Raw genomic sequence first — 21,994 nt, 5'->3', positions numbered from 1 at the left:
TCTTTTTTTAAAAAGCTTTTAATGAGTGTTCTGGAGAAATTTACGACAGACATGAAGTTTTCTGATAACATAAGCGCTGTTCGTAAGGTAAGGCATTATTTTTAGAGACAAATGTTTAAAAGAATCATTAAATAATAGACACAGTTGTTTTTTTGATGTCAACGATTGTCCTGTATTTAAAGTACATGTATGCATTTCAGGGAAATATGGAATACTATGCATCAGAACTTGAACTAAATGCTAAATTTCACACCTTTACAATTAACTGTAGTCGAGTTCACAGTGGTCATAATACAGTTACTGCTCAACTTAAGATGAAATCGAAACGAGGTTTGTAATTTTATTTAGAAATTCTAAAAATGAGCACTACCCAACGATGAAGGCCACACAACTATCAGCCATTCAATTATGGCGAGCTGGATTTTCTTTGTATTTCCATTATTTAACATAATTTTATAAGGAGTTCTGAACAACATAACGTAGGGACATATATTATTTTCCAGAATATACTGCTATAGGGAGTAACGAGGAACTACCTTTAGGTGATGAGTTTCAAAGTTTGGTCAAATGCTTCCTATCACAACAGGAGAAGAAACCAATAAAGAAATTTGCCCTAGCAGTTAAATTAGTCGAACAGTTAGAGTAAGTTTCTGCCTTATTTCACAACTAACTTTTTAAAGTTCCCATAATAGTTAACATTAAAATATTCAGTCCTACAGGTACTTTGGATCCAATGACATATTCTCTGCCTCGTACCTTCCCCATTTTACATTTTCGGTCAATATTTTAGTGGAGGATAGTTTTGGACGTTTTTTAAAGATGGGTAGGCCCTAATAATAAACGCATTCTTTCTATATATAACAGGATTTCTGCAAAGCAAGTAAAACAAGTTCATCCGTCCTTTTCTTGCCATGAGGATCTGGATATAAGATGTTTACAGCTATTACGGGCCTTGATTCACAATGAAGAACGAAAACTTCCAGAAGATTGGTGTTCAAGAAGTTCTGAATCTAAGATAAAAAAGTAAGACTTATTGTTTTATACTATATTTATTGAGTATCGTACTTTCTTTCACATAGAAATTAAAAACAAACTAAAAATTGACAATATTAAAGGTACAATATGCTAGACTAAATGACAAATATTGGCATTATCAGAATGTGTCCGATATTATCATATTCTATCTGTCCTGGCATATGTTGTGTCTATCTAAATATTCTGTTACTTTCTATTAATTTCACGACATCATCTTATGTCTTTGATTGTTGGTAAGCCCATGAAGAATAAGTCGTTTCTGTTCTTTAGGTCAATAATAAATCTAATAAGTTTTTTTTTATTTATTCGTCTTGGTTACTATCTGCATTGGACGAATTGGCTGGTTGTTTCGGGTTATGTTTCGTTGCCTGGTAGCCCAATCTGCTTAAAATACAGATCTATATTGCGTTTCGTTTTTTTTTATACTTTCGATGGTCAAAACTACATGAAGATCTGACCAGTTGACCCTATGACGCCAGACTTTGATAAATCAATCAGCATTGACGTTTCTATGGATTTACCCACAGTTCCGTACAGAGCACATCAAGAACTCGCCGTAACAAACCGTTTCATTGGCTAATTCCTCATTAACTAGAACGCCTGTTATATAACAACTCTTCCAGATCTTAGCGTTGGGAAGACAAGTAAAATGAAATTTTCAACTATGAAAAACGAAACGAAATAGGATCTGTGTTTTAATCTGATTGCTGGTAACCTGTCTTTATGATATCACCATAATTAAATCGAGTATATGCAAAGTCATTTTCAATACTTTGCGTTAGTATAGAGCTTGTTGAACATTACACTATTAAGAAAGGCCGTCCAAATGTTGCTGACCGCCTCCTAATGTTCTAATATAGCCAACACAGTTCAACTGTTAAAACTGGGAAAAATAATTTATACAACCAAGTTTCTCTTTTCAGACAAATGAAGCATATTAAAGAAGTACAGATAGCTATCAATAGCCACAATGTTATAAATCGTGTATTACCACACTTAGCTAGAAGAAATGATGAAATAGCTAGAGAAGTCTTAGCGTTTATTTGTATCATGTTATTTAATGCCAACAGAGATGTACAGGTATGTCACCACCATTTGATATTTTTACTTATGATAAATTAAACCCAAAAAGTACTCTAAGACAGAGGTTGCTCAATTCAACCCCATTGTGGCTATTCCGTTCAATACTACAAATTCAATCTGTACACAGATGTATCTTTTTGGTTGTAGGTCTCGATACTTTCATCGCAGATTTCCTGAGAGATAAACTGAAGGATAAAGAATCCCGAGGTTTCAATGAGGCTATTATGCGAAATTGAAAAATGAATGTTCATATGCCATGTCCATTAGACCACAGTTTATTATCTCCTCTGGTATATTTTTTTATATCTGTATGTTTTTTTTTGTAATAGAAATCTATGATCGACTATTTCTTGTCTACAAGAGAAGAAGTGTTCTTCATGGCTGTAAGAGACAGAATGCAGATTTCAACGAACGCCATTAAAGAAAAGTATGTATAGATTTTGAGTTATTGCCCCAACACTTTTATTGTATGATGTGTACCATTTTAACACAACATAGCAGTAACATAGAAGATATGACACTCTCCAAAATAATGTCTAATATCTTGAGTGGATATAACTACAGAGTAACAAAGAATTATCGATGTAGAAATATTTGTATCAAAGTAACTGTAAATAATGATATGAAATAATTTGTTGAAACATAATGTTAGAAATAACATATTTCTTTTAAGATGCATAAAGAAAAACATGTTATTATCAATAATTAACGGAACTTGTTTAATCATCAAGTTAATCAATGAATATTTTATTGTATTAACTACCGTATTTTAACTTGTTTCAATGCCATTTCGAAATTGAACTTAGATTACACAGGACATAATTTTGTGGAATATAATGACTCTTTATTACTCAGCGACGTTTCTACTATAGCCTTTATAAATATTAGAGATTGTCAGTCGAAACGTCACTCAGTAATAAATATTGTATTTCTGTAGAATTGTCTCCAGTGTGATTTAAATTCTTACTTTTCTTCATTCCCTCCCTTTGTTAACCTACAAAGCTCTACAAAGTCTCTTTATCCCCCTTTTATAACCCACAAAACTTTACCCTACCCTACCCTACTTTATCCTACATTCTACAGTTCTGTATTCTTTGTATTAATACTCCTGAAACTATAGATAACAGGTCTAATGAAGGCGGACAGTGTGCTATGCGGAAATGTGTGCTCGGACAGTGGCCTACTCTTATATAGTCGAATTCCAATTGTCATTGTTCTTTTACCTGCATGCCAACGTGTACAAGCCAACGGTTTTTCCAAAAACTAGAAACTGTTCATTGCCAGGTTCTTCGTCCTGCACCACGTCAGAGGAAACCACGCTGAATAATCCTGGGGTACGTCTTCACGGACAACGCCGCTTTCGAACGCGAGAGGCAGCGTCTTACTCACTGAGCCACCTAGCTCCCAGTATAGATAAAACACGTACGTAGGGACACGTACGGAACACAGTGACGGATCATGGCGAGCGCAAAAGTTTTTTTGATATTTTGTAGAAAACAATAATGAAGACCCATTTCCCAAAGTGGCCTATTTCAATGAGTTTTTAAATTGTTAGGTGGGGGGGGGGGGGCACAAGGGCCATGAATTCCCGCAGGGAATATATTTCACAAACCACCATTTCAGGTCGAAATTTCAAAAAAACAAATTCTCGGGGTAGGTCCCCCGGACCTCCCAACCCCCGGGAGAGAAACCCCACCCAGACCTCTCTAGGGCATCATCTTGTCACTGGGGCCCGGCGACCTCATGATTCGTCACTGACGAAATATGTTATTTTATAGAAGTAAATAGTTAAGCCATTAGTATCTGCTTAAACTTAAATGACTTCACTGGGATCATAATCGGAATCGGACTCCGCAAAGATGTGTAAAGAATTTATTTTTTCCTGTAGATATTTGTTGCTGAAAAAGACTCGTCGTAAGACCGGGTAAATAAAGCATGGTGAATCTACAAAGGGCATCACTTTGTGTGTTATCTTATTATTTTTGTACATTTATGGTGTGTCATTGGAGCTTTTATATCTCGAACATCAAATTCCCCTCCTTTATTATATATATGGTCACCAATCAAAGTAGCTGTTCTTAAGTACACGACGCACGCTCAATTTGCATGAATTTAGCATATTTTCTTTTACAGCACTGTTTATAAGTCTGTATGTAACCAATGGTGATCACTACAATTACAGAGATCTATTCTTTTCTAATAAGAAACACTGAAGTTTATGTACAATTTTCAGAGGTTTTCTTTTGAAGAGGGAATAACCAGTTTGTTGTAATGGTACTCCATTGGATTTTCTTTGATAATTTTATAAATTAGTTTAATTTAGAATAAAGATATTGTTGAATTGTTAATATGCGCTTGTAGGATAAGCGCTCATATTGAAATAAAATTTAGCCGATACTGTTATTTGTGAATATTATTTGCTTGTTTGTTTTTTGTTATATAAGAAAGTTATTTAGTAGTATCATATTGTGTTTTGTTTTCATTGGAAACTAGATGTCTAGATTAGCTTAGATATTTTCAAAACAGAAATCGCTGGTTATATTACAAATGATAAACAATTAATTGGAGATGAATCATGCGGGAGAACACCCTTTAATTGTTTATTTTTGTATATTCACTTTCAACTGTTAGTGTTCTACAATTAAAATCTTTTATTTCTATACTCGTTTATAAATACTCACTCAATTTTCATATTGTGCTTTCCAAGTATTTCAGATTATCTCTTAAAGCACCGATTCTTACTGTTCATTATTTTCTATGCGAGCACACATTCTTATCCTTAGATAATTTTATACATTAGACTCAAGAAAAATATTAATTTAATATATTTATATTGTATATTTAAGATATTTACATATTATTTTACGTTTTCCAATTTCCAGACGTTCTCTTCTTGCTCAGCATGAAGCAAGAATCAAAGAAGCTCTGGCTAATATGACCAACTACAATACAACTTTAACAATTGGTCGTAAAGCATTGCAGGTTAGCTTTATATTTGTTTTATAAAATAAAACCATTTTTCCCAAATAGAATATTCACATCTAATATACAAATTAATTTTGCTGGCACAAAGAAGCAATTATGTATAGTTATGGCGCTTACTTTATAGAAATAAGAAATAATAAAAACAATTATGAGGCATTCAAATTTTACCCATTTGTCAGAGTTATGTTAGTATATTACGTTAGATTAACGTAGAATGTTGCTCTTTTTATTTCAGCAAATTCAAATGTATGAGCAGAAAATGAGAATGGATCGACTAGGAGGCTGGGTAGGTGTTTTTGTCATTATGAAATGAAAGGGGTTATGATACATATTCGAGCTGCTTTTTGGTAGCCTGTAGAACGGGCATTTGGTTTGTAGACTGGCGTACACTTACATTATTTCACGGGGTTAATAGGCACAATTTTGTCTTTTATACTAGTATAATATACACAAGTAGATTCATGTAGATAAAATGTGTTAATATTTTATTATCAGTATAATTTGTTTCCCGATAAAAAATAATTTGCATTATATGCACCGATGACACTCTTCATAGTATATATCATTTGCTTCAATTTGATTTCAAACTTACATTTGCTTTTTGACTTATTTATTATTAAAGAAGATAGACTGGAATTGTATTGTAAATATGCTATATTTGATTATAATTATTATTTGTTCCGATTTTAAATCTATATATATATACAAACACATACATATATATATATATATACTTGTAGTTCCAACTATTCCTATATAAAGCCAATTCTTTATGATGACATAATATCCGACCCTTTTCATTCCACATCTTGTCTATATCCCTAGATTCCCATCTTTATCCCATGCTCTACACTTTGCTATTAATATATCCAACTGTATACACTTAGTTCTTTCTTAGTTTCTATGACCATATCCAGTGTGATGTACCAATACTCGTCAGAGAAACAAATCCCGACTTCTCTTTAAGTAAATGTAAACCTCATTTGGATAATTCCAACGCGTTTCTTAGCCTTTTCAAACACATAAATGTTCCCGTCCAAGTACACGTAGAGGTTTTTTCAACACATCCTGTTAGAAAATAAAATTTGGGAAATGAATAAATATCTTATAAATAAAATTGTTCCATTTCTAAAGCGAGCCTTATGTAGAGCCATAGAACCAAAGGATGAAAGGGGATTAAAACGCAAACTCACATGGAAGCGTAAAAGCAGTCGAGATCGCAAGACAAAGAAACTAAGTAATGGGTGCCCTAAAGATAGCGAAGCACTCATGAGCGACCAAGCCGAGGTCGAATTGGCTGATGTCAAGGTTGAGGTAAAAAATTAACAAGGTTCTTTCATCTGCAGCGCATGCGCCAATTCCTCTCATAGAAAAAAACACTATTCGTTGCCATCAACAAAGTAACTATGTGTAGATCTATGTCTATATTCTGAACCTTAATCACCACTCTTGTATATTAATGTCAGCGATGCCTTCTAATAAAATAATAACCAAGATACAAAATAATCTTCTAAAATATAGTCTGTAGTTTTTTGGTAAATATATTCGGAATCTGTTATGGCAGCGGAAAAATTAAGCTGATGTTGCAAGTAATAGACGTGTTAGTATGCTTCTAAGCTTTGGGTTGTCGGATTTCTTCAATTATTTTATCGTTTGATTTGAAATTTTATTTTTGCTTTCCTTTGTGTGCATTTTGTTAAAGTTTAGCCTGTTTTGAGTAGAAGTGTGAAAGGGTAAAGTCCCATGCAATTTTTGTTTTTTATGTAAAGTATTTATTATTTTTCATATACAAGGATGTATGAATATAGATACGCGTATATAATGGAACGTGTGAAATTATTAGATAAATCATAGACTGTAGAACATAGTGACGTAATATTGTAATGTTATTGTATTAGTGCATTTTTCAACAAAGAAATTGATGAATTAACCCGCAATAGATTCACATTTTCAGAACAAAATGTGACAAACCAGAACTAATGACTTGTGATACTAATTCATTTTTAGATTAGAAATCTTTAAAATGTGTACGAATTTACGAATCTTTATAATTAAACATTCTAATATTTTCTTTAGCATCAACGAATTCAGTATAAATCACACATTTTTATGTTTTCTTTAGAATCAACAATTCTGTATGCACCCTTTTATCTGGTAGTGGTATATAAAATATCTTTCCACATAGGAACAAAAGATGAAATAAAAAAGTTTTGTAGACAGTAGTCAATTCTGCAAATGAATACTTATAGAATAATAGACTTTCTGTCATGTGATGTCATGTTTTCAATGCTTGGCCATTATTGGTTCATCTTTAAGAAATATATGATACAAAAAAGTATCGGTCACAGAATTTCCATTATTGTGGTTGCAGTGTTGTGTTGCATTACACTTGGGTTTATTATATTATAAAATTTGTCTAGCGTACATGGAACAACATCAAGATCTTTTCTTTGCATGCATTTCAGTATTAGTTCCTTTTCAGCATGTTCTGTCTACTGACTTATATTGAAATCCATTTTATATAGTATATAAAGCTATATCATGACTGTAAACTTAAATTAAGCTTTTCTAACCGCTAATTCGCAGATTCTTTAACAGCAAGCTCTAAGCTAATTTATTTTAATTAAAAATGTTATGAACGAAATTTTAACATCTTAAAGTATAATTCCTATATTATTCCCGTATAACCATTTTTCCTGGATCTATATATTTATCATCACCCAAGTAAATAGTATAAATATGAAGTTATTTTAATCCTTTGTGTACTGTATATGGTTGAAAGGCGTTATAATTGAACTTTGTATGTTGAAAAATATATTAATTACATTATCAGGAAATGCGACCAGAAGATGAACTTGTAGCATCTATGGATGAAGGTGTGAAAGATATGTTAGAATACAAAGATGATGGGTATATTGAACTTGTATTAAAACTGATGGCTAGAATATGTGATGGGCAAAACACAGATCTACAGGTGAGTTTTCCGGAATCAGCACTAGATCAAGAATTTCTTTTTCCCACCCAAACTAAATAGAATTTCTTCTTTATTTTTTTGAAGAATTGTGATTGGCTACAACCATTATTGCCAGAGGAAAGGTGTATTGTCATTGGCTTATAAGAGTTCAAGTCGGTTCAGCTGAATACAAACTTCTTAAAGATGTTGTTAGACCTTACCGTTGTGTGAATATAAACTATATAAACAATAAAAAAGAAACAAATGTGTGGTCTATTTAAAATTATAATGATTCTCATTCACTTGATCAGAACATTGTATGCATGCTATTTCTCGGTTTGTCCAGTCTGTAAATACAAATTATTTGTGAGTAAAATAATGGATTCCATAATTGGAAGAAGACCACATAATATATACCTTTATGTATGAACATATATATAGACATGTATAACAGCACAATAGCTGAAGAATTAAAAATGTTCGTTATTTAATACTTTCAGGATTATTTAAGAGAGCAACCTGATAATGTTAAGTCATTTAATATAGTTGGTGATACTTCCCAATTTCTAAACGTCGTGTACACAACAATAAATAATAAAACAATAGATTTAGTTATACAGACGTTTAGTACGCTCAACGAATTCTGCTCGGTAAGTATTTACCCACAATTAGCAAAACTAGTGCCCGATTACTTTAGGCTTGGCAGGCTAAAGTCTGAGGCCTCAAAATCTCGGGGGACTCGGGTCAAAGTTGTAACACTTATGACACTGACATAAGCCCATATTTGCATGCAATGTAAACTTAAACACCCGTTATCATCCTCGGCCTTTTTGCACAGCTGTGTTTAAAACACACTTATATCTTCCTCTAGTGTTGTAGGTAGGGGATTGGGTGGGGCTTCATAACTGAAATAGCCTAGACGTCTCTTCATCTAAATCCGGCATTGATCAAGACACTGTATATTTTTTGTGACTGTATATTATTGTTTGTCTGTCTGTTCGTGGAACTGGAACTGTTCAGAGGCTAAAATTGGGCGTACGGCAGCTGGAATCCAGGAAAGACGTAGTTATGGTGACGTTGCACTACTACTTCCGGTTCCGACGTTATACTACATCCGGGTAAACTGCTAAATGATATGAGCTCACAAATAATTTGAAATACATTGCGTGGAAATGAATATATTTATTTTACCCCCCCCCCCCCCACACACACACAATTACTATTAGAGAGGTCCTTATATCTATCTATGTCTGAAACAGCTGCTCCGGGGTCCATATAATCCCTTGTCAAAACCTCAATTCATGGCCTTTTTTTAGGGAAATCAAGAAAATCGTGCTGTAGTGTATGATAAGAAGGTGATAGATTATATCAACTTTATATTACGAGCTGGCGAAATCGCTGATTGTCCGGTCGATAAGGTAATTATTTTCAAAATATTCATGGTTATTCATTAGTTATGCTAGGTTCCTACTATCACGATTCGCGCTACGATTGAAATCGTGGTTTTAATCGTGGAGTAATCGTGGCGATCCTATCAGGTCTTATCATATATTGAGGTCAGTCGTAGTAATCGTGTTGATTGTATCAAAACGTATCCGAACGTATCTGCACGTACCAGATTGTGGACTCAATAGGGACAAACCTATCGTAACGTATTTCACGACAGTGGGAACTAGCATTAGTAAATACCCTATCATACCATAACGATTTTTATCTACGAATGTCCGGATGATCTACGATATAGTACGACAAATAATAGAAAACAGTTTAAAACCTTTGTAGGGCGTTGTAAGCACACACGCCGACCAATCTACGCACAAGAACGATCACAAAGCATTACGAATAACAGTACGAATATCCACGATTGTCCCAAATGTTCACATTGTAGTGAATCGAGGCTTAATGTAAAGAATCTAAAGACACATTAATGGTATAACGAATTAGTAAATATAAAAATAGCTATTTTTACATATCAGTTTATTTTCCAGTGAATTTTAGAGGTATATATTGTGTCCTGTCCGTAGGTTTGTCTTGTGTAATTGTGTAATTAAATAAAGCTAACTTAAAAGGTAATCTTCTATATGCATTATGTTTAATAATACTATAAAATTTATTTTATTATTTTTGAAATTAGGTTATAGAACTGCAGCAGATAATCTCCTCCTTAATAACATCCTTGATAGAAGAGAATGGACCCGGTGCCTCCCAGGTAGCCAAAGCTGTAAAAGATGCATTAGATAAAGAAGCTGTGTTCAGATGTATGACAGCTTGCTATGAAATGCACCAAGCCGAAAAACCGAAACTAGACGGCTTAATGAAAAGTGCAGAAAATGGTAGTTATCTTCAATCAGCGAAATCTCTGGCAGCATTTGGAGGAAGTCTTATACAAGGAGCTGTGGTTAGTTTGGTTTTCATTGTTATATTTGCGAAATATTAATAAATTAAATATTAATATAGAATTTAATTTAACACCGTCAAATACCAAGTAAAGTAATGCTAATGCTTCCATAACGTCTGATCCGGAAGTATCGTACTAATCGAGATATAACATCATGAATATATATTTTTTGTAATATTTCCAAATATTATTTCTTGAGAGCTTTTACAATACCCCGTGTAAACAGGGCATTTTGTAATAAAGTATCGACAAGTTTACTTTGTCGATCAGAAAAATACCTTTGGAATATTACTTTATGAGAAACTTAGATAAAACTTTGCCTGGCAATTATTGCTTATTTTCAGAAAGGTAAAAAGAGAAGTGCCTTGAAAGAAACTGTGATGGAAGTGGGGTTTGGATTTTATATGATTTTAGCTAGAATGATTGATATAGATCCAAATCTTAATTCACGTAAGTTGATACTAGTATATCTAGTATGGTCCAGCCCCATATTTCAAAGGGCCCCGTAAAGGACGTAAATATAACCATGTAGCCTATGTACCATGTCTGGAAATGTCAAATCAAAATATTCAGCTGTTCGAAAATAATCGCCAGGGTCTATAAGTCACAGAAAGATATCTTGATTTAAAAATGATTTTTTTCTATAGTAATTACTCATTGAGTCGACTTTCAGATTTTATTTTGATCCTGCTTGATTTTCAGAACTGAAACTTTCCCCCGAAAACCTGAAGGCTTTTGATTACTACAAGAAAAATTCCTGTTCTATAGAAATAGTAAAGGATGATGTTTTACAAAAGGTTAATTTCCGGGTAAAAAATAAAGTAAGTGTCCCACAACCATAATCTTCACAAGAGTAAAGTGCAGAGGCTTGTTGATGCCCGGGGCTAGCCCACTGATGGCATGCGCCCGAGACTCGAGTATAGGAGCCCAGTGCACAGAAATATTAGAAAGGATGTAACACATAATGCAACACATAAGGATGTAAAGCGATAATTTCAAATTTCAAAAATTAATGCCCGGTCGTGTTGCCCCGACCACCCCCTCTCTGCAAGACACTGTTACACAAAGGATACTTATATTCTTAATTTAAATTTCCTTTTTATAAACTGTATTTCTATGATCAAATCTGATTAAGCACTGAACTAGATTGTTTCAATACCTTGTCCATCATTGTAAATTTTCTTACAGAGCGTTGTTAGAGATGAAGTGAAGGAAAGATTAAAATGGAACGTTGATAGAACGTCGCCTAGCAACAAAATTCGTGATCTCATGCAGTGGACGCGTGATATCATGAAAGATATTACATATCAAAAGAAAATCCTCAACAACCCTATCGCCAAGATGTTCACAAAAGGATGGTAGGTCAATTACTTTAATGAGCTATATTTATGGGATTAAGTTTTGGAATGGGTTAGGCCTATAGGCAAAACACAAATAACATGGGCTAGTTCCCCAATAAAGCGATGCATAAGATTAAACATGCATTATGCAAGAGGTAAATCTTCCTATCCAGTTCTTTCTTTAGGCCTGAAATGTTATATCACTATTAATTAGACATACTTAACATAAAAATACCATAATCAACTCTCGATGCCATCTTTTGTGTCCGATTTTCATTGGATTTGAATCCGATCTGCTGTTCAACGTCCATTGATGATTAAACGCAAAAGTAGATAATCGAGACTTTGTTAATTATCGTGACAGCGGTAATAATGATAATCGAGGCTACAGAGATGTTAAAATAAGGTTTTCTCGGCATAGAGTGAAGCAATTTGACTCAAATTTTCAGCATAATTCATTTACATCATCTTGTTTTTAATTATTATAGTGGGGTGGGGGGGGCTGCCAGCTCTTTATCTAATCTTCCATAGTGTATCTTTGAAGAAGGATGTCGGGACACAATAAATAGTACCCGAAAACATAACTCTGTCACAGCAACATTGTACAGCTAAACATGACAACACTTTTTCACCCCGCTTTCAAAGGAACCTGGAATCTCGATCGGTTACTAAATGAAAGGAAATGAAATGAAGTTTAACGTCCTACTGCTCTGCGCCGACCGGGCTAATGAACACGGGCATACGCCATGCCGGGGATCACGGTGGCTAAGTGGGTAAGACGCTGAATGTAGATGATAGCCAAGGAGACAAATTTAAAGACTTTTCATTTTTAACAGGTTGGTGTGGAACTATGGTGCCATTTTTCTTAGTTTAGCTATCAATATCATTATGCTGTTGACGTGGAATGCTAAGGCATCAATGGAGGATTGCGCCAAAGTTTTCACTGTTAATCCAGAAAATGCATCAATTGAGTGTCCTGGTCTTTATGAGTAAGTTATGCAAGTTTATTTAAAATTCTCCGAACATTAGTTTATGCCTTGTCTTTTAAAAGAAGCATATGCCTTTATCTCATTTTAATGTTTCGAGTTATGAAAGGGACCTTTAAATGGCGAAAAGATGATACGGATATCGAATTCACTTATGCTATAATTAAACTTGTTTGCACACAGGGGCTTGTGTCTCTTTCAGAAATAACATTGAGAAAAAGCTGGTCACTATGCCTAAAATCTGCCTTGTTCAAACTCATATAAGCGAAATAATGAAATTCGGGGACAAATAACTCGCCTGGAACCGCTAGGCGAGTAACGAAATATACCCATGTCCCATTCTTCTTAATTTCATCAAATATCAATTATCATCTCCGTTCGGCTGACAAATTTTAACGGCTATATAGATCAATTTAATTTCTAACAATACCGTTTCCACCACCAAAGTACGTCGTGTTGATACAATATTTCTTTTTTTTAATTTCAGCCCAGTACCGTTAATTGTTGGTATACCAGACAATCAGTATGTGATAGCATTATGGGCCCTAGGTGGCGTTCATAATCTGTGTTCATTATTTGTACTTATTAGCTATTTTTTGTCGAATCATCCACGTATGCCAAACTTAACGGATATAAAAGCTGGTTTCAGGTATGAATTCTTTTTAATATTTTAAAAGTGTCATTCGTGTGTTAAAAAGCAGAATTCATTGTGTAGTTTTAATAACCGAAAGATCAAAATTCTTATTTCTATCTGTTTTTTGTAACAAAATTATTCATCTTGTCTTAAAGAGCGGCGTAAAATTACTTATAATATTATCCATAATATTCAGAATTAAAAAATACGAAATAGAATTCAATATTGGTCCATTTCAACCGATATTAATGTAGATATCGTACCGTGAAAATGTGTGCTTGTGTATCCAATATGGTCTCGCGATCTATTTGTAATGAACAACGCAAAAAAATATCCCACAAATCAATGCTGAAGTAATTATAAATGACTGGTCCACAAACGATAAATGGGCTTCTGATATCCAATATGGTCTCAGACGCCATTTGTGATGGACAAAGCAATACGTATCCAAAAATGACTATAAGATAACGTGTAGACGGGACTAGCCAGGCGCAAACGAGTGCTATTCAGTTTGGACTGTTTACGTATATCATCGAACATAATTGATTAGAAATTAGAATATTTCTTTTAAAAAAATTAAATGTTAATCAATATTGATACACCCATATTTCATCGTCAAATATTTTAAGGTTTTAAAGAATAGAGCTATACACCCTTTAAGGAGATCATACATCTTAAAGGACAATGTTGCTGCACGCTTCGTCATCGAGAATCGTGTCAATCAAATGTGTTATTTTCTGTAGAAAAGAATAAAATATATAGTAAACTATGAAGAAAAGCAAACATTCTGTAGATAAGACTATAATCTACACATGTAACTTATTTTTTTCAGGAAAATTTGTGGTAGAACAGAAACAGATAATCAAGATTTCACAAAGAAAGTAGAAAAAATATCCAACCTCAATGTTAATTTATTCAGTTTCACTACATTCTATTATCTGGTAAGGATGTGCGTTTTTCTGATAACTGTTAAATTCAATGCGTGACACTATGGGGACAGATGATTGTCTAGGACCTGCTTGGACTTCACGTTGTTGGATGAATTATTTCAATCATCAATTAATTGACTCTGGAACACCGTTTATGTTGTTACTAAGTTTATCTAACGAATACAACAAACTACAAAAGTTACATACACGAAACTACAATATCGATGATAGTTACTTTTTGAGTTATTAAATTATACACGGTCTGAGTTTAATATCCTTTCTAACTCAGACCTAACGGCTTAAACGTGGCAAGAGCCACATACTTCTTGATAGTTCTACATAACGTTCGCGCTAGGATGATGTCTTCACCCTAGCCTCTAAGCCGAGGAGGCTATAGGTATGGTGATCCCCTGGGCTCCGAATGATTGTCTGAAGTAAATCGAACCCGCTCTATAATATATAGAAGTATAACGCAGCAGCTATTAGGGCGGGACAATTACCATTTTTGGGTAAGTGTTTCGTATAGGCACCGTTTAACGTCAACATTATTCTAGTCAATTGTACTAATCTGTGCCCGAGATGACTGGACGATAGTACCCTACTTTCCAGAAATGGATACTGACATAACTGGGGGTGAGTTAGTCTAAGTCTAGACTCTAAGTTAGTAGTAGGATAATGCAAGCTACTTCATTAGTCTAGTTTTCGTCACACATCATGTAGGTAAAGATTTCTATATTAAACAGAACACTTTTCTTAGACCTAAAATAACCCTATAGTGTTATAAATATTAATTTATTCAGTTTCGCTACATTCTATTATCTGGTAAGGATGTGTATTTTTCTGATAACTGTTAATCTTAAGGAAAGATGGTTCGAATTGAAATTTATTTTAAGAAACAGTGAATTACAAAAAAAAAAAAAAAAAAATCTCGACGTTTTACTTTCTCATAAGTATACAAGTACATTACCAGTGATAATATACAATCGCCCTTTTAGTATACTATAATTTGGAATTTGTAAGGTGAGGGGGGGGGGCGTACCGAAAATACAATCGTTTCCTTTATAAAGCTATCAGTTAATAAGCCAAAATTCATGTTATATCATATAACTTGAAATCTCAATGCGCCAGGTGGCAGTACTCCATATTTAGATTTAACCAAAATAAAGACGTAAAAGGGTTCTTTGGGTATTAATCTCATTTGAAAAAAAGCGTAGGTTAGATACCGCCTTGAGGTCAATGTTTCATGTTCGTATAAGGAATCAAATGGTGTAGAAATGAAATGATGACGGCATAAAATCAATAGAAAGTATAGGACACTTCTGTTCGATTGATTTTTTTTTAATAATATTTGAACTTAATGACCGTCAAGTCTGATCTGTAATATTATTGTATCATTTAAATTAAATGAATGGCAATTTTTGATATTTCTTCTGTATCTTTCTTCCAGCTCTTCTTGGGTATGTCTATAGCAGGAACCCTATTCCATGGTTACTTCTTTGCTTTCCATTTACTAAATATAGTCAACAATAATCAGTTACTGAGTGGTGTGATAAAAGCTGTAACTGTTAACGGTAAGTTATAAAACAAAATATGTTCTGCGCTATTACAGTCCAAGAGACGAATGAATGTAATGGGTCATTTAACGTCCTGCATTTTTGCACAAATCGGGCTAATGAAGACGAACATGCGTGCACGCCAGGACCTCGGTTTTTCTTCCCATCCGAACGACTAGACTTGTTTCTTGCCAGGCCCATCATCCTAAATCACTGACAAAAGGAAACCACGCTGGAAAATCCCGGAGAACTTTCTCGGTCAACACCGGGATCGAACCCTGGCACTTACAGAGTCATCGTGGCTCCCGGATTTATTAAACCATTCGTTGAGACGTCGTAATATTTTTCTATATTTTAGGTATGTCATTATTGTGGGTGGCTGTCCTGGGATTTATCGTCATATATATATATTCTTTGATTGGTTTTGCTCTGCTAAGAAGCTACTTTTCGGCGAGTGACTATCTGTATTGTTCAACGTTGTGGGAATGTACAGTCACGGTAATCAGATATGGTCTTATTGGAGACATGTTTGAGGTAAGTTTATACATTATTGTACTTTGTAAACAGAGTGCGTGGAGGGAGGTAAACAGGCTGGGATTGTGGGACCTGACATCATGAGGACCCTTATGGAATTCTGTGGCTAGGTCCGTAACTATGTTCCGGAAGTTACTGGTAGGCTTATAGGCTCTATTCGTTGTCTTACAATGTAATGTTTGATGTACTGTATGAATCAGATTGATTCACCTCACCTTGTATAGTGTCATTATAGGATCGTTGTCGTTTAACAGAATTTCTATGACAGAATATTAATAAAATGATTTTACTTATAGGAGATAAAACAGAATCCTGTCGGCAGCTCATTTGGTAGTTTTTGGCCATTGGTCATTTATCACGTGACCTTCTTCATCTTCATTACCACCATTGGTCTAAACATCATCTTTGGTATCATTGTCGATACTTTCTCTGAAATGAGGGATTTAAAGGTAAGTTCTGTCCACTATTCCCGTGTTTCTGTTACTAACAAATACAATATTAAATACACTTATAGTGTACCCTCAAGGTTATTACAACTTTTAGAAAAGACCAGTAGCATTAGTACAACCCGTTTGTCAAGCTGTGTCAGTAGAGAACATGTATCTAAAATTGGGGAACTATGGTAACTCAGTGTGTAGGGAAATGGCTTACTAATTAGGAAGTCCTGGGTTTGTTGTCGGCGTGGGCCGAGAAAGTACCTTGGCATTTTCCAGCGTGGTTTTCACAAGACAGTGAAGGGGAATGAGAGGTCTGGTAAGGAACAGGGGTCGAAAAAAAAGTCCCGGGTATACGTTGACATTTGGAATTCTGTGAAGAGTGTAGGCGAAAACATTGCTATTGACAGCCGGGCAACATTTACCCCCATAGCAAACGTCTATTATCACGGTTGGTGGAGAAAACAGTGAAAAAGATTTCTTTTAAAAGATTGCTTTTTAATGTATTTGTACTGGTTATTAAAGATAATACAGTTTAACCCAACTTGCTATAAGTAAAGCAAAAAAAAAAAAAATCATTGAACCATTCAGTCATAGTTTCTTATCAAATTCATTGCCGTTGAAATAAATGGAACCCAAATTTCCCGGGCCCAAGTGCCCGAAGCACCTTTGCAAATAATATTGTAATATCTTGCCTCATTTACAGTGGAGAGCTGAATCCGATATGAAAGACACGTGTTTTATCTGCAGTAGAAACAGTTATGATTTTGAACACCACGGAAGGGTAAGTTATTATGTAAATTACATAATCCTCAAAATATAATAATAGCAGTGTACATTTTAGCAGATACCAAAATATTAAAATTCCCACAACATAATAGCAACAGTGCACATGTTAACATAATCCTCAAAATATAATAGTAACATTGCCCTTGTTAACAAATTCAAAAGTAGTAATTCTCAAAACATAATAGTAACATTGCACATGTTAACAGATTCAAAAGTATAAATCTTCAAAGTATAATAGTAACATTGCACATGTTAACAGATTCGCGAGTATTAATGCGCAAAACATAATAGTAACAGTTTCAAACTATTTATTATTACTCACCATAACGATAATCAGCGTATTTGTGTTGTTTTTTTCAGGGTTTTGATTATCATGTAAAAAATGAACATAATATGTGGAGTTATGTTTATTTTATTATACATCTAGATGATATAAAGGAAAGCGACTATACAGCTTTAGAATTATACGTCAGCAAACATGTATGTCGTTTAATAATTAATTAATTATATTTATACTATAGCCATACTTATAACAGTAAAAGACAAAAGTTAACATCCCCTGTTAAGGTGCACTGCATTTAATCGGATAGTACATATATAATTAATGATGTAACAATTTAAGCCCTATGGACCCTAATAGTAAAGATTAAAGTTCATAAAAATAAAGACAAAATCCTAACTGGAATATTATACAAGCAATAATATCCTATAATTTGGCTCTTGCCAAACTCAATAACAACCGAATAAAGCTTGTCCCGGAACCTGGTATCCATTAGCATATGAATTAAATTGTCACGGGTAAATATTTCTCAAATTGTTTTGACAGGAGTTCATTAAATGCCAAAAGCCACAATAAGCATTTATGTAAAAAAATCGACCACTGTTTTGGTTCAGGCAGAACCAAATGGCCGTCGTAAGGGCCATTTATTCATGTCTCATGTATCACCTGTTCACAAAGTACTGAGGGATATACAGATCAGGAGCGTATATTATCTTGCTGGAATATTTATCCTAAAGGGCACAAAAAATGACCATATAAACGTGGTATGTACATAAAGCCAGTGTTTTCTATATTACGCTTTTCACCAATTTCAAAGCGAGCGGATACATATTATCCGATATCCTGTTGTTCGATCACACTAAAAGAGTGATAAATATGTAACATGGCATTTATTTTTAAACAGGTTGAAAGTGAAAATTATGACTTCTTTCCTCTTAATCAAGCTCTGTGTTTGACGTCAGTAGATATAGATTCTACTGAAACTAAAATAGATGACCTCTTACATCAAGTGACAGCTATAGCTAAGAAACAGAAAGAAGACGTAAGATATGTTTTGCTGTACTTTGTTTTATTTCCTCGCTAAATATCAGCTGAAACACCAGTCACATTTTCAAATAAAAACATCATATAACAAGACAAGTAGATGTCTATTACGTTAGATTGATAATTATAACTTTTTCCGGTAGAGACGATTTTCTGTTTCTCTATAAACGATATTTTAGAATCTTTAATCCTGCTACTTTGATTTTTCTTTTAATTACTTTGGGGGTGTTTGAAACACTGATGACAAAGTTAATATTTTGTCTACCATTCTAGTAACGTAATTTTCCTTTTCATTTGTTTGAAGGAGGCCGAGAAGAAACGTAAAGTTGAAAAACTCAAACAAAAAAGATGGCAGGAGAAACATCGTCGCCATGTTTTCGGTTTTAATCAGGATTATGAGGATGGTGAGCCTCTTATATCTCATTCCCGTGCTGTTAGCGAAGACAGATTATCACGCGAGCCAAGTGGACCCAGGGAGATACGACCCCAACTCGTCAGACATCAAGACAGTGTGCCAAACCTGTTATCTCCTCCAACAGAGGAAGCATTTCAACTCCGACGTCAAATTCAGAAATCAACGCGTCAGCAAGAAGGACAAGTAGATGAAGTTCTCTCGGATAGTGACACTGACAGTTTTCAACGAGAGGGCTCTTATGATTTGTTAGATGATGACAACGAGTCATTACCTCCTCCCCCGCCTCCTTTGCCACAACCCCCTCCCCCACTCCAATTACCAGCTAGTCCAGCTGTACCAAGGACATCAGGGGGTGCCGAGGACGGTAGTGCTGCACCAGACAGTTCTGATATTCGTTCAACAGATTTGTGATCATGACGATTTCAGTGACGATTTCATAAACTATCTACACCTCAGGGGAAATCCCCGTTTTGGCAAAGGCTAAAGGTGAAACCAGGACAGATAAATTGTGAGATACAAGATTCGATTTTGTTGGTGAGTTATTTTGATACTATGGTTTCCTAGCCTACCAACGACAACCTTTCATGTTGTCAACATTCATTGACATTTTACAAGTGTCAATACCGTTTTGTTGTATGTTAACCCGGCGACTTGTAATCGGGACGTTTAGTGTATCATCTTGTTTTGTAAATTTGCCAGCATGATTTTTCAAATCGAATTTAAAGCCCAGAAGCTTCCTTCATTCAGAACATTTTATGTTTTCTTTGATACAAGCCAACATAAATTTTTATATAGCAGAATGTTTGGCTTCAATCATTATATAGAATAAAATGTAGATTATCGTTGTTTTCATAAAACTGTATGAATTTATTGCTGAAATCAGCTAATCATTTTATTTTAACTGTGGGTTATCTCCCTGTGATCATTTTGTTTTGTACCACTGTTTCAGAAAGGGACATCACTCTTTCTAGTTTAACTTGTCGTTGAAGACACGTTAATTGATGTAGTGCTAAATATAGATGTATTAATTGCCCAATATATGATATGTTATTTGGTTTTGTATGATATTTTATTTGTTTTTGTCTTGGACAAACAAAAATGCGTGTATGATAACATAAACTCAACTATTATGATTTTAGGCAGTGCATTTTATGTTAATATTATAAACTTGGTTAGCAATATGTATCACTTAAAAATAAATAATTATCAATGCAACTGAACAGTACTGATATTATACATAAGCTAATGAATAAACAATTAACTGCTTGGGTATCCCCCTTTATTCTTAATTTGCTGTAATAGAAAATTCTATACCCCCCCCCCCCTCTCCCCCTCGAAAATGGATTAAGTATTTAGTCATCGAAATAAAATGAATGTAAATGATGTAAATTTGAATTCTATAATTATCTAAATGTAATATTTTTGATTAACAATAATTTGATAATATATCTCTATCTACATAATATATAATTATGATTAGCAATAGATTTTATTATAATGACTGTAAATTCAAACCTAAATATGTTCATATGTTGGTAATAAAGATTCATGTATAAATATTCCTGTGTTTTCTTTTGTTTCCAAAATTTGTTCAGAAGGAAAATGAATAAAAGCACAACCAGTGCTATTGGAAGATGAAGCCTCTTTGATTACACTGATAAGCAGTGAATAATCGCTAGGCCTCTAGAATCACTGATAAGGATGACATCAATGCGACTTAATGAGTCTCAAATATTAACCTTTTTCCACCGACAAATTAAATTCTAAAACATTTTTTTGATGTATTAGAAAAATAAATAAAGACTTTTGACGTATTTGTAGGTAAAACTTATTTCCTATTTAGTGTAAATGGGTATTAAAATGACTAAAAGGCAGCATTCTGTCCAAAGAAATAACGCCTTATTTAAACAATGCACGCGCCATTCAGTCAATGATTGACGCCGCGTGCTGTGACGGCACGTGTTAAAGGCAGTCATCTTTTACAGAGATATTAGAGGACTCGTAATTCTCTGTGAAACACATTGCTCTTCCTTATGGAAAATAAATAATTGTCGATTTAATTATATTTGATAATAATGAGATCCGGAAATCTAATACAATGTTCTGTCCATCAGCGCTATTACATTTAATAAAAGGCATAATAAAATATACATGTGTTTACAAAAATACTTAGACAGAACTAAGTGAACTAATATCTTTTAATAAACTATAACATCGATACTTGCAGTTTCTAACCTTTGTGATACCGTAACGTGTTTATTATTTATTTCCAAGCATTTCTAATCTAATTACTGAGTTCGGGTCTGTAAAATTAAGCAGATTCGGCCTGTTATAATACCGAAATTTCAATATTTGAAGAACACCACGCCAAAGCCGATGTTTCGAATCTGGCAAATGAGAAAAGAAGTTTAGGGTCGGCAATTTGGGTTCAAAAATTAGGCCTAACAGTAACAGACATTATCAACAAAAACAACCGATGTCAAGAAACCAAATTACAAGACACGAACAAAATTCGGAAGCTTCAAGGATGTTTGTTATTGCAGCCGAACGGCCAGCATCATACAGAATCAACTTAAAATAATGTACAAACTGCATGCTAATA

General features: G+C 34.0%; 1 protein-coding gene across 1 annotated transcript; it reads left to right on the top strand.

The window, feature by feature from the left end:
- Window positions 1-15,154: 15,154 nt before the first annotated feature.
- Window positions 15,155-20,937, top strand: LOC126814869 (inositol 1,4,5-trisphosphate receptor type 2). Its single transcript, XM_050540299.2, has 8 exons — window positions 15,155-15,165; window positions 15,791-15,914; window positions 16,255-16,430; window positions 16,727-16,879; window positions 17,571-17,648; window positions 18,014-18,133; window positions 18,838-18,975; window positions 19,282-20,937. Exons 2-8 carry the CDS (start codon window positions 15,803-15,805, stop codon window positions 19,801-19,803), a joined length of 1,299 nt encoding a protein of 432 aa, XP_050396256.1. The 5' UTR covers window positions 15,155-15,165; window positions 15,791-15,802; the 3' UTR covers window positions 19,804-20,937.
- The last annotated feature ends 1,057 nt before the right edge of the window (window positions 20,938-21,994 follow it).

The sequence above is a fragment of the Patella vulgata genome, chromosome 3, assembly GCF_932274485.2.
Source record: "Patella vulgata chromosome 3, xgPatVulg1.2, whole genome shotgun sequence".
Classification (NCBI taxonomy): Eukaryota; Metazoa; Mollusca; class Gastropoda; family Patellidae; genus Patella; species Patella vulgata.
The sequence above is the reverse complement of the archived record's forward strand: the minus strand, read 5'-3'. Positions and strand labels throughout refer to the sequence as shown.

Excerpts from the sequence above, each read along its gene's own strand:
- LOC126814869 (XM_050540299.2), top strand. The coding sequence starts at position 15,803 with ATGTCTATAGCAGGAACCCTATTCCATGGTTACTTCTTTGCTTTCCAT. Across the intron at positions 16,431-16,726 it reads TTATTGGAGACATGTTTGAG|GAGATAAAACAGAATCCTGT; the intron begins GTAAGTTTATAC and ends TTTTACTTATAG. Across the intron at positions 17,649-18,013 it reads ATTTTGAACACCACGGAAGG|GGTTTTGATTATCATGTAAA; the intron begins GTAAGTTATTAT and ends TGTTTTTTTCAG.